The sequence below is a fragment of the Vombatus ursinus genome, unplaced genomic scaffold (genome assembly GCF_900497805.2).
Source record: "Vombatus ursinus unplaced genomic scaffold, bare-nosed wombat genome assembly UNPS02014818.1, whole genome shotgun sequence".
In the NCBI taxonomy this organism is placed as follows: Eukaryota; Metazoa; Chordata; class Mammalia; order Diprotodontia; family Vombatidae; genus Vombatus; species Vombatus ursinus.
The window spans coordinates 16,475,924-16,489,110 of NW_020954596.1; the positions used below are offsets into that span (position 1 = coordinate 16,475,924).

Here is a 13,187-nt window from a genome sequence, read left to right on the forward strand (position 1 = left end):
TGATGTTATTTCTTAAACACAGTTATGATGTCCCTCCTGAATCTTCTCTTCTCCAGACTAAACATTCTCAGTTCCTTCAAAATATCCCTATATTGTATTGACTCAAGGCACTTCACCATCCCGGTTGCCTTCTTCTTCCCACTCTCCAACTTATCAATGCCCTTCTTAAACTATGGTGTCCAGCACTGAACAAAATTCTCCAGAGAAGGTCTGACAGAAGCATATTGCTCCTCCCTACTCCTGGAAGCTGTGCTGCTTTTAATCAAGCCCAAGATGGCATTTGCTTTTTTGGCTGCCACATAACACTGCTGACTCAGATTGCAGTCCATTAAAATCCCAAGATCTTTTTTAGAACAAGTCTTGTCTAAGCAAGCCTTCCCCACTTATATTTATGATGTTGATTTTGTAGACTCCCATCATTTCCATGGAACTAACCACTTCCTACTTGTTAGTGAGAAATAGATATAGAATTTCCCATTAAGTATTTCATCAGAGAATAATAGAACCAGATTTAGAGTGAGAAAGGACCTTAAATGTACCATCAATTACAACCCCCTCATTTTACATATGTAGAAACTAATGCCCGAAGAGACAAAATTATTGTCCAGAATCACACAGGCAGTAAATTTCTGATTTGAATCCAGGCCTTCTGACTTTAGAATCAGCATTCTTTTTCATTGTACCAGATGAGAAGGTACAATTGGTTGTATCCTCTACCAAAGGACAAAGTACTCTCATGGCTAAGAAGAATCTTGTGATCTTGGGCAAATCCTTTCCCCTCTCTGAGTTTTGGTTCCTCAACTATAAAATGAGGAATGGTTGCTAAGATTCCTTCTAGCTCTGATGTTCTGTGATTCTATACAATCAAAAAATACTCACATCAGATCTAGTTGAAGGCATGTAGCTCTCTTTGCATATAATTTGTTTTGAAAATTTTTATAGTATTTCACCATCATGTTCCTTTCTTTAATTACCAATTGGATAAACATACAAGATTTTCTCACAAGAAAGAAGACCTCTGTTTAAATCTTGCTTCAAATATCTGCTAGTTTTGTGATATGTGAGATGCAAAAATGCATAAGATGTAATACCTAAGTTTAAGGTCTTTTATATTCTAGGAGGGAGGGAGTGACCAAAGACCTACACAAAAAATTCTGCTATTGAAATAGGATGAAATAAATGCCATGAATACCTTGCAAGGAAAAATAAAGAAATATTATTTTAGAGTGTGGGAAGAATTAAAGAATGTTCCATGGGGGAAGTGGTATCTGATCTGGGCCTTGAAGGATCTGTAGGATTTTGATAGAGTTTAAAGGGAAGGACACTTTAGATGGGAGTTATGGCATGAGCACAGACTTGGGGATATGAGAATGCAGACCATATTTAGGGACAGAAAGTCATCTAGTTTGGGAAGGGCAGTAATGTAAGATAAGGCTGGAAATATGGTTTGGATCTTGAATACTAGGTTCAAGAGCTTGGATTTGAGCAGATAGGCATTGGGCACCCACTGAAGGATTTTGAATCAGAAAGTAAATGAAGAGGCAGCATGATAGGAAGAACCCTGAACTTGAAGTAAAGAGAATTGGGTTTGAATTTCAGCTTTGACACTTTTTCAGCTGTGTGACTTTGGGGAAATTACTTGATATCTTTGAGCCTCAGTTTTTTTTCATCTGTAAGGTAGGGAGAATAATAATATATATTCTACCAACTTCCAAGAATTGTTTTGAGCAATTATTTATAAATACCAAAGCTCTATAGAAACACCAACTATTGTGGTCAAAGTTATTTCTAATTATATTTTCTAGGGTAGAATATTTCTTTTGTTAAATTGATATTTCACAAATTGAAGGTCACTGCTTCCTAGGTTGATTCTAGAGATATTTTCTGAGGTTACACTGTCTGCCTATTACTTCTAATATTCCTTTACTACCTTTGTAGTATGATTCTTACCTGCCTCCTGGGCCAACTTTGGCAAATAGGCAGCTAAATATGTAGAATGATTTAAAGGACTAAGATAGTTGGGCTAGGTGTGATGCATCAAAATACAATCTTGGGACTTATTGTTTTTGGTCAAAGCTCACTCCTGAAGATCACCTTTAAAATATAGATTATCAGAGATGTGACCAGAAATTGGTAGGGATTAATATCTAGTTATCACCTAAAAGAGAAAAGGGTCCTGAGGGAACAGGACCTTGGACAAGTAAATATTTTTTTCCCTTTGGAAAGGAAGGGACTCAGAAAATATTGTTCCAAAAATATAATCTCAGCAGGCAAAAGGTTTCCATGTGAAAATCTGTCTTACCCTACAGGAAAATAGGGGGAGAAGGGGACAAGAGAGCAGGGGAATGATAGAAAGGAAGGCAGATTGGGAAAGGGGGTAATCAGAAGCAAATACTTCTGAAGAGGGACAGGGTCAAAAGAAAGAATAGAATAAATGGGGGGGCAGGATAGGAGTAAGGGAAATAGAGTTAGTTTTTCACATGACTACTATGGAAGTGTTTTGTGTAACTGCATATGTATAACCTATATTGAGTTGCTTGCCTTTTCAATGAGGGTGGGTGGGGAAGGAGGAAGGGAGAAAATTTGGGACCCAAAGTTTTAAAAACACATGTTTAAAAAATATTTTCAGATGCAACTGGGAAATAAGAAATACAGGAAATGGGGTACAGGAATCTATCATGCCCTAAAGGAAAATAGAAGGGGAAAGGGATAAGAGAAGAGGGGGAGAGATAGAAGTGAAGGCAGACTACGAGAAAGGATATTCAGAATGCATGTCATCTTGGTGTGGGGGAGGGGTGAGATGGGGTGAAAATTTCGAACTCAAAATTTTGTGGAAGTAAATGTTGAAAACTAAAAATAAATAAATTAAATACTAAAAAAAAAAAGGTTTCCATGTGAAGAGCCCTAGGCAGCCAGGGAGCAAGATGGAGGTGCTGGTAGTCTGAAACAGCTGATGGGTGATCAAAGACTCAAATTCATCCTTTATCCAAATTTGTAATCTTCTAACCATGTTCCATCTTACACACTTCTTGCCATTATCCTGTAATCTCAAATTCCTGCTCAACTTTACTATAGCCTGCAACTTGACCTCTTTCTAAATCATCCTAGAGGAAGCATAGGAGGAGTCTAGGTCAGCAATGACATAGGTATTGTGCAGTATAATAATTTAAAACAAGGCATTTGAAACAAGTCTCTCATAATGTTCTAAGGACAAGATGGAAGGCCAGACAACCCAAGAGTTGGGTGGAATCCAAACTGGTTGAATAACCAAATCAGAAGAGTATAACCAGAAAGGCAGTGGGCCAGTCATGAAGCAAGAATGCGGGATGAAGGAAGGGCAGCTTGAGTGCTGTGTTTATACCCATTAAATACTGAATGTGCCAGAAGGCCTCCAGATACACTAGGTATTTCTTCAGTGGAGCATTTGTGGAAGGATATGGATCAGAATCTCCTAAGACAGATGGTATGGATGTGTGTCAATCTGCATCAGGAGAGAGAGTACCTACACTGTTAGGGTCACAGATATATCAGAGTTAAGAGCTGAGCAAAGAGAGGAAAGGAAGCCCAGCAAAGTGGATTCCCTTTTAGAAAAGGTTTTTGGGACTTGAACCCCATGTAGCTGCTATTATAATTTTTTGGCATACATTCGATTTCACTACTGAAAGGACTCCTTAGAGAGGAAACTCCCTTTACTAAAGCAGATCACCACCTGTTCTGCAAAATGTGCCTGAGGCACTGAGAGTTTACATGATGTTGGCTGTAGTCACATACCCAGTATATTAGAAAACTTTGCTCTGCCTGACACTGAGGCTAATTCTGGGTCTGTTATGTCTATTTTCTCTTACTGTTTTCTATGCAAATTACAACAACATTTGAAATAGTTTGTTTAAATAAGTATGAACATATTTAATCTTTTTTCCCCTTAGGACTCAAAATGGGTTGAAGAGAAGCAGCTGCTAATTAGGACAAACCAAGATCTACTAGAAAAGGTATGTCTTCAGAATCCTAAATCCATTGAATCAGCTCTATTATGTATAAAGGGTTTACTCTGATCTGTAGTAACTAAGGAAACAAAGAAAGCAGTGTACAGAGAAATATGAGGGAGGGAAAGAAATTCTTGGGCAGAAACTGGAAGAGGTCGGGGACATCAGCTTCTACAGCTGAGAATGAAGGGTACTGAGCTGAGATTTGGAAGCCCTGTCTTCCATTCTCTGGCTCTGATCCTTACCCTTTGTAGGTAAGTCATTTCCCCTCCCTGGGCCTCAGTTTCCCCATTTATAAAATAATGTGTTGAGTTAGGTGACCTGGATGGTCCTTTCCAGATCTAAATTCTACAGGTTTATAAACTTATTCTGCTTGTATTCCTTTGTAAAGATTCCGCAGAATGCTTTACACCCTTTTTGATCTTTGTTCTTGGCAAATTGATACTATTTCTACTACCAGTCAACTCACATTTACTAAATACCTACTATCTGCCAGGCACCATGCTAAATGCTACAGGGTACTGATCTCAGTTATCTCTGGGCATCCCATAGGAATGATCTCTCCCTTGATTATATTTAAGCTGCTAATGAGCTGGAATACTTCTAAAGGAGTGATACCAGCCAGATGAGGAGTGGGATTGGGGTGGGGGATGAGACTGAAAACTGCACATATGTCATTCAGTTGGAGGAACATGGAAATGTTTAGCCTGGAGAAGAGAAGACTCAGGGAACATGATAGCTCAGTCTTAAAGTATTTGAAGGATTATTACACAGAAGAAAGTTTAAGCTTGTTCTGCTTGACTCTGGAGAATAGAACTAGATGCTATGAGTGAAAGTTACAGAAAGGAAGATTTGGGAAAAAGAAAAATTTCCTAACAATTAGAGGTATCCCAAACTGGAAGGTATTGGCTTGGGAGAGAGTGAGCTCCCCATAACAGAAGGTCTTCAATGATGGATAGTCATTGACTGAAGGTGATCAAAGACTGTTGCAGATTGATGAATTGTAAAGGATGATGTACAAGAAGTTTTTGTTCAGACACCTATTTTTAGTGAGCTTCTGAAGGTTTGTGGTTCTATGGTCCTAGAGAAGGCTGGGATAAAATCAAGGCCAGCAAGAGATAAGATTTAGAGACAGATGTCTTAAAACTGTCTTAAAGTCTCTAGTTCAACCCTGTCATTCTCCATATGAGAAAACCAAGACCTAGAAAGAATCAGTGATCAAGGTTATACATAGATGACTGGGCCAGGATTCAACCCAAAATCTGCTGAGTTCAAATCCAATGTTCTATTACTGTACAACCCTGGATAACTTGGATTAATAACTTCAAAACTTTAAATTAAAAGAATTCCCAACAGGGTCATTTCTTGTTTACCTTCCCCTATCCCCTTGCCCATCTCCAGATCTCTTCCACAAAGGCTGAGATCAGATCAAAAGCTCTAATCTTGGTCTCAGCTATGGTCTTGGGTTGCTGATCAATGAAAGTGTGATCTACCAGAGGATTAAAAAAATATGTTGGGATAGTTTTGTATCAGAAACTTGGTGATTTAAACACATAACAATACGCTCCTCTGAAATTTTATTTTTTCCTCCTTCAAATTGATGGAAGAACCATTTTCTGTGAATGGTAAACTCCACTTTCTCAGGAAATACATGAACTGGGAACCATAGTGATGTAATAGTCTTTTAGATGATAAGAATCCCATTTAATATAGATCGATAATGTCCTTAAAGAAGTATGGGCTTTCTGTAGATTGTAACTTATTCTTAGATAGTCAGTCAGGTCTTGGAAATGAAGGCTTCAATCTTTGGGCCACATATGAAAGAACATGGCATTGCAACATTTTACAGAGTGGGGCTTTAGGTCATAAATAAACCAGGATTTTTTTTTGAGTTATAACTAACATGATGAGAATTCCTTAAAAGAAACAGAAAATGTGATATAGGAATTTAATAAGTTTTTTTAAAGGCAGTTTTCACTGAAGATGAAGGATTAACAACAAATCTTCCTTTGTGTGTGTGTGTGTGTGTGTGTGTGTGTGTGTGTACTTACCTATTTCACAAGAACTGTGGCTGCATTTTTATTGTGTTCCCTTCACTACCACAGTTCTCAGACCCTCTGGGCCTTGAGTAGACAGCATTTTTAAAGTCACAGCCAAAAAAAAAAAGGTCATCACTTAATGTCCAACCCTCTTCTGATGAATCTTTCTATGCTTTGGCAAGTCCTTGGATAATGGACTTGCATGTTTATCTTTTATATTTATAGAAATGTATTTATCTCTTTAATTCTAGATTATAGAATCATAAATTTTAAGTAAAAGCAAGAGGGAAGTCTCTCATAGGAATTCAGTAAGTTGCTTTTTGAGTATATAGTTTTGAACACACCCTACTCAAAACTATGAGGGGGAGAATCTATTTCAGTAATGGTATTTCCCAACTATTTATCTTCATGTCAACTAGTCATTTTCTTTTCAGGGCCTCAGTTTCTTGGGGCCACTTGGCAGCACAATGGACAGAGCTGTGGGGCTGGAGTCAGGTGGGCTTTAGTTCAGATCCAGTGACTTACTAGCTGTGTGGCCTTGGATAAATCACAGTCTCTATCTGCTTCAGTTTCATCATCTGCAAAGTGGGAATAATGATAGCTCCCATCTCCCAAGGTTGTTGTGAGAATCAAATGAGATATTATTTATAAAGTGCTTAGCACAGTGCCTGGAGCATAGTAGGTATTTTATGAATGTTTACTACCTTCCTTCCACTGTATAATAAGGGAGTTGACTTAGATGATTGTAGTTTCATAGGTTTTTGGATCTGGAAGGTTATATAGTACAACACCTCATTTCACAGATGAGGAAACTGTGTACTACCCCTCAAAACACACACACACACACACACATACACACACACACACACAGATAGCAATAGGATAGCTGGGATTTGAATCCAAGACACCAGATTTTAAATTCATTATTCTTTGCACTGAAATTCCTTACAGGTCTAGATCCTATGATCCACCCCATGTGAGTTACCCTACCTGTATACTACCCATTCCTCCTGTCCCCACACACCACTATTTATTTTCCATGAATTAGTCAGAAGCACCTGAAAGGTTATTTAGTGGCAATAATTCCCTCCTCCAAAGCTTGTAGATTATACCTGAATCCCCTCTGTATTTCCTGGAATCTTCTATCTGAATCAAATTGACTTGCCTCTTCTGCCTTATTTGATTTCCTGGATCTCCTATTCCCCAACTTAATGAATATAGTGAACTAGCTAATACTTCTCATCTGTGACCTGGGCCCATTTTATTGGCAATTATTATTACCCTTTGGGATTTCATTGTCTCACAAGGGAGAAGGCGACCAGTGGCCTTCACTGATTGTAATGCTCATTAAGACTAATGTCTCATGTTTTCCTTCAGATTTACAGGATGGAAATGGAGACGAGTCAACTGAAGAATGAGATGCAGGATGCAAAAGACCAGAATGAGCTGTTAGAATTCAGAGTACTAGAACTGGAAGTAAGAGATTCTATCTGTTGTAAACTCTCAAACGGAGCAGAAATTCTGTTTGAACCCAAACTGAAATTCATGTAAAGTTCTCTGCTGTCTAAAGCATGTATAAAGGGGAAATGTTATACTTTTTTTTCTTTCCTCTGTATGTTCAGAATAATTTCACTGCCTTAATATGTTTTGGAGAGAATGCTCATAGAAGTATCCGAGGATGTAAAAGAGCTAATCTATTTATTGCGTATAGCTTGTTTTGCACTTAATAAAATAATTTGTTTTTGCAATATTTTGCCTTTTTTATTTGTGTTTCATTTCCATAACTACTCCTTTCCTGCATGTATGATCACCTGGTATGCAAACTACAGACTTGGAGAGTAGCACTTTTTCAATTAATAACACACTTTTGGAAGTGATCTTGCATGCAGCGAATATCACATTTTGCAGTGTTAGGCTATGACACCAGCCAGCACCTGAATCTGTACTGTGTTTAATGTCAATTACAGCCAGTTTTCTATTTGTCTTCACTAATGCAAGGTAAGTTGAGATGCATTAAAAAGGGCTGATTTGTGCAGTAGCTCTTCCAAATTGCTGCTGCTTTAGTCAAGTGATGGATCCGAAATTGTCAGTTACACCAAAAGCTACGATGTGCTCATACAAGTGGAGAGGGATGCAATGTGCAGAATTCTCAAGCATGGAAGCCATGTTTCTCCTAGACTTTCCCAACAGCCTTGAGAAACAATGTTTGTTTTATCCAGTGTGATGAGTGCCCTTTCTGTTGAATTATATTTGGATGTTCCCTCAGGCTGTGTTGCTTTGTGGTACATTGGCACATTCATGTTCACCAGCTTTCATTGATGCTCATGCAAATTCGCTGGAATGATGCCCTTTTTTTCTCTCTGAAAACATCATTATCATTTCTAGCACCATCTCTTTATGTGTTTGCATATTTTCTAAAATACTCATAGTGATGCTGTCCCATAGACTTTTCTCTAACATCTTTCAATCACACCTTTCTTCTCCATCTATTGTCCACCATATCAGTGGATACCATCTTGTCATTCTTCCAGCTTCCACTCTGTAGTCTTGATTCCTGTCACAATTATGGTTTTCCCAACCTTTAACATCTTTTATTTTATGCTGTCATGGAATGTGTCCCGATATTATTGTTGAGTATTAAATTTTAATGTGTCACTTGGCTACTTTGGACACAGATTAAATTATGCACTTAATTTAAGAAAACCTCCATTGAAAATAAAAACAGGATAACACTTAAGACTTGTAGAATTGCTAAGAACCTATTCTTGAAAAGGTACATCCTATGCTTGGAGATTTTTTTCCCAAGTTTAAAAAAAGTACATCTAGAAAACTATGATTGTAAAACCTACTGGTATCCAGGTTTTTATCTTTCCCTACTGTCTTTTAAAGTTTTTAGAAACCAGTCCAAATTATTTTTTTAAGTTTGTTTGTACAAAATGTGTTCATTCTTTTATCATGCTGTTTTTCTCTATAGTTGATCATTTCAGTGGGATGTGAGATGAGAATGGAAGAGTCAAAAGTCTTTGTTCTTCATGGTAACAGGGACATTACCCCCCTCCCCCCAATTAGATGTTCAAATTCAGATTAGTCCATTTGGGGCTTCTTTAAATGAAATGATGATGCTTCCTTTCAAGCTATTGCAGGTTTTGAACTTGACCTCCAAATGTATGATTTGTTCTGGATAAATTTGTTCATTTGGCAGATTTCTGAAGAGTTCCACTGATTTCTTGGCTTGATTCAATTGGAGAGGACAAAAATAATAGTTCTAACATTAGAATATTATTCTTCTATTAATCAATACTTGTTTTCAAGGCAGTTTTAAGAACTTGTCTTTGTTGATGCTGACCTCAACATCACATTCGTCAGATCCATCTACGATGGTGATATCAAACGCAATCATACAAAGTGCCAAGTATTTTCCCCGAGGGGATCAGATAGCATAATTTAACCTCCATAACTCATGCTTTAATCTGATCCTGCCTTTTGTTTGCTTGTTTTTGGTTTTTTACCTTCCACCACTTGTATGTAGGATTGAAAAACACTTCTTGGGGAATAAGTTCTGAATTTCCAAACTTAACAAAAGGTGGTTTTGCCTTCATTGTCTTTCTAGCAACAAGTTTATTTATGGCAGTGTGGTTGAAAATGTTAGTGGAAATATTTATTGAAATTGAATTTATTAGTAGTTCCTGATGTTTTCATCATCCATCCATTCATTCACCAACCATTTATTAAGCACTTACTGTGTACTGAGCAATGAACCAGGCACTGGGCGAGGTACAAAGATAAATAAGACACAGTCACTTAGCATAAGGAGCTTACATTAAAATAGTATAACTCAGCAAATTTAAAAGTGTCATTGAGCAATGTTTAATCCTATGATTACTATTCCTTCCTAGTTAAATGGGTGAAACTGGAGGCACTTGAGATGTGAATAAATTTTGAAAAGAACATTTAATGGATTGGAGAGGCATGAAAACACCATGGTTTTTTGAAGGGCAAGGATACGACAGTATGAATGTGTTTGCTTTTAGTAAGCTCTTCACTGATTAGAATTCATGGCTTTTATTTTGGATGTATGTCAAAAAAAGGAAAATAATCCATAACCAAATAAAGTCGTTTTTAAACAAAATCTTTTTCTCAGGAAAGAGAACGAAGGTCCCCGGCATTTAATCTTCACATAACCACCTTCCCGGAAAACAACGGAAGTGCGCTTCAGCTGTTCTGTCACCAAGAAGGAATAAAGGTAGATGCACCTTTGTTAGCTCCTGATGGCTTGATGGCAATACGATTGGTCCAAATGTAGGGGGGTGGGCAAGGAGAGTCAATTATCCTAGAGTATTCTTATGAGAGAAGTCATAGTACTTAAATCATATTTGGAGATATAACAGAAAGACTCAAAAGTGCTGGATTCAAATCTCATCTCCCTCAATTTTCCCCATGTGATCACAATTAAGTCACTTCCTCTCTCTGGACCTCAGTTTCTTCCTTTGGAACATGAGGGGGTTAGATTAGATGATCTCTAACTCTCCTTCCTGCTCTAAATCTTCTGAGTTTGCTTTCTGGGAAAAGAAAGGTACAGTTAGAGTTCCCAACCATAAGACTTTCCATTCCTCCAAGGTTACAGTATTGGGTGACACCACAATTCAAATGTCAGTGTAGTGGTTCTCCAAAGAAGTTCAGCCCTACAAGATCTGTCTTCTATGAAGCACGCTATGAGAGCCCTTGGTGCATGTGAGAAGAAGAAGGATTAGCGAAAGGAACAGGGTCTGAAGTTCATTCATAGCTTCTGGACTTAAACCATCTATGGGAGCCTGGCCAGGCCACTTGAACTTCTTTGTGCACCTTGATTAAACTACCTGTAAAATGGGACTAATGGTATTTATACTACCTACTTCACTGGGTTTCTGTGAGGCAAGTACTTGGTAAACCATAATGTAATTAAGAAATAGGATTTGTTACTATTATTTTTATGGATAGTAGGTTGCCTTTATTGAAAATGCTTCTGGTTACTTTAATAGGAATTTATCTATTGATGTATACCAAGTTGATGAACAAGTGAATAATATAATTATATTTTGCAGGCAGCTAGTTGGCACAGTGGATAGAGCATAGGACTTAGAGTCAGGAAGCCCTGAGTTCAAATCCTGCCTCAGACACTTACTAACTATATGACCCTGGGCAAGCCATTTAATTGTTTTTTTCTTCTTCTCAGTTTCCTCATCTGTAAAATGGGGATAATAGCATATTCCTCATAGGGTTGTTGTGAGGATCAAATGAGATAACAAATGTAAAGTGCTTTGCAATCCTTAAAGTGCTATATAATACTAGCTATCATTACTGTTATTATCAATATTACACGCTTCATTTATCATGCAGGTACATACGTGAACAGAATGCACTTACCTGACTTAGTAACATCTGAAGGACATGTTAAAATGTTGGAATAACTATAATATGTTCAGCTTCTCAGAAAGAGAATATATTATAGGTCTATGATCTCCACAATACTTCCCATGGATTTTATTAGAAGTTATTTGTATATATTTTTTCCCATATGTGCTTGTGACTCTTTTTTATAATCCAACTGTTTGAGGTAGTGGAAAGAGCAGTGGATTTGGAGTTAGAGAACCTGCCTCTACTACTTAAAATCTGTGTGTGCTTAGGCAAAGTCTCTAACTCTCTGGGCCTCAATTGTCTCATTTGTGTAAAGTGAGGGATTTGGACTAAATGGTCTTTAAGGTTTCTTTCAGTAATACACCCTATGAACCACTTGTTTGATGCCATTTCAGTCTGGGTAGGACAGTGGCATACTAGTCATGATATTCCTGGTTGCCTACCTTTGCAAGTAAAGTCTCAGTGATCTTGGATGGGTCTTTTTGTCCTTATACTATATCTAGTGAGTATCTTAGTTTCCAGTTGCTATGTGATGCTAAATTTGGTCCTAAGAATAGGATTGACTATTCATTCCTAGTCCCTTTAGTAGATGGAATGGTAGCCTTTCATTTTTTTAAAGAATGGAGAGAGATACATCTGAGCTTCTCCATATGTTTTAGAAATAATGTATTAATTTGGTATGTTTTCTTCTATATATTCACTAGGTAGAGAGGCAACACGGATAAAGAACTAACCTCAGGGTCTAGACAACCTAAGTTTAAATTATGCCTTTGGCACATATTTGCTATATGACCCTGGGCAAGTCCATTAGTTTTCCAGTGCCCCTACGCAATTCTCTAAGTCTATACATTGCAGAACATTTGCCAATTTGCATTGGTAGGGAGGTTTTCCTTGGGGGGGGGGTATGTTGTCTACACCAACATCATCACAGGTCTGAAGGGGAAAAAGAAATAACTGGGAAACATTGGTTATTTCCAGAGTACGATTAACCCTACATTCTGTAGAAGCAACATGGTACAATGTTGGGTCCAAGAACACTGGGTTCAGTTCCTGTCTCTATCACTCTTTACCTATGTGATCTTGAAGAAATCCCTTCATTTCATTGCATTTCACTTTTTTTTTACTGGTAAAAATGAGGTGGGGTTGTAGGAGATGATTGCAACGGTCCCTTTTAGCTCTTAATATATGACCCTGTTAGTTTTTCCTCATGTACCTTATTCAAACCATAATTGGGACATCCAAGCTATGACATGTAATAAAAAGGAATAGATGTTGATGATAAAAAAAGTGAATATCAAATTTTTCACAAACCTGGATCTCTAAAGCATTATAAAGTATACAAAAACTTAATTTACTTTTTTTGCCATTGGGAGTTCTACTGAAAAGTGGAAGAATATGGCTCATAAATGAGTTTTGATATATACTATATAGCTCACAAAATATGTATGTTGGAAATCTCTTCTAGGATGTGAATATTTCTGATCTTATGAAGAAATTAGATATCCTTGGAGATAATGGGGTAACTATGAATGATCCATTTTTGGTTTTGTATTCTTGTTTTAAATGGGGTGTCTGCTGTGGTTTATTTTCCTATTAGAACTAGTTTAATAGATACAATGTAAGCCTTTTGTATGGCCATTTTCCTGGATAGTATGCTATGTTTACATTTATTCTTAAAGACACAAAGGATAGACCTTGTCCTTACCATTCTTTTGTTTTTAAAAGAAATGGGAAAATTAGAGATGAGAATAAACACCCAGGAATAGAGTAG

General features: G+C 37.3%; 1 protein-coding gene across 1 annotated transcript in view; it reads left to right on the forward strand.

The window, feature by feature from the left end:
- The window catches only part of JAKMIP1 (janus kinase and microtubule interacting protein 1), a 178,082-nt gene extending 170,377 nt beyond the window's left edge, over nucleotides 1-7,705 (forward strand). Inside the window, exons 13-14 of the mRNA XM_027836396.1 lie at nucleotides 3,927-3,989; nucleotides 7,400-7,705. Coding sequence (XP_027692197.1) covers nucleotides 3,927-3,989; nucleotides 7,400-7,573 — 237 coding nt within the window. The 3' untranslated portion in view covers nucleotides 7,574-7,705. The remainder of the gene's footprint in view (nucleotides 1-3,926; nucleotides 3,990-7,399) is intronic.
- Nucleotides 7,706-13,187: the final 5,482 nt, after the last annotated feature.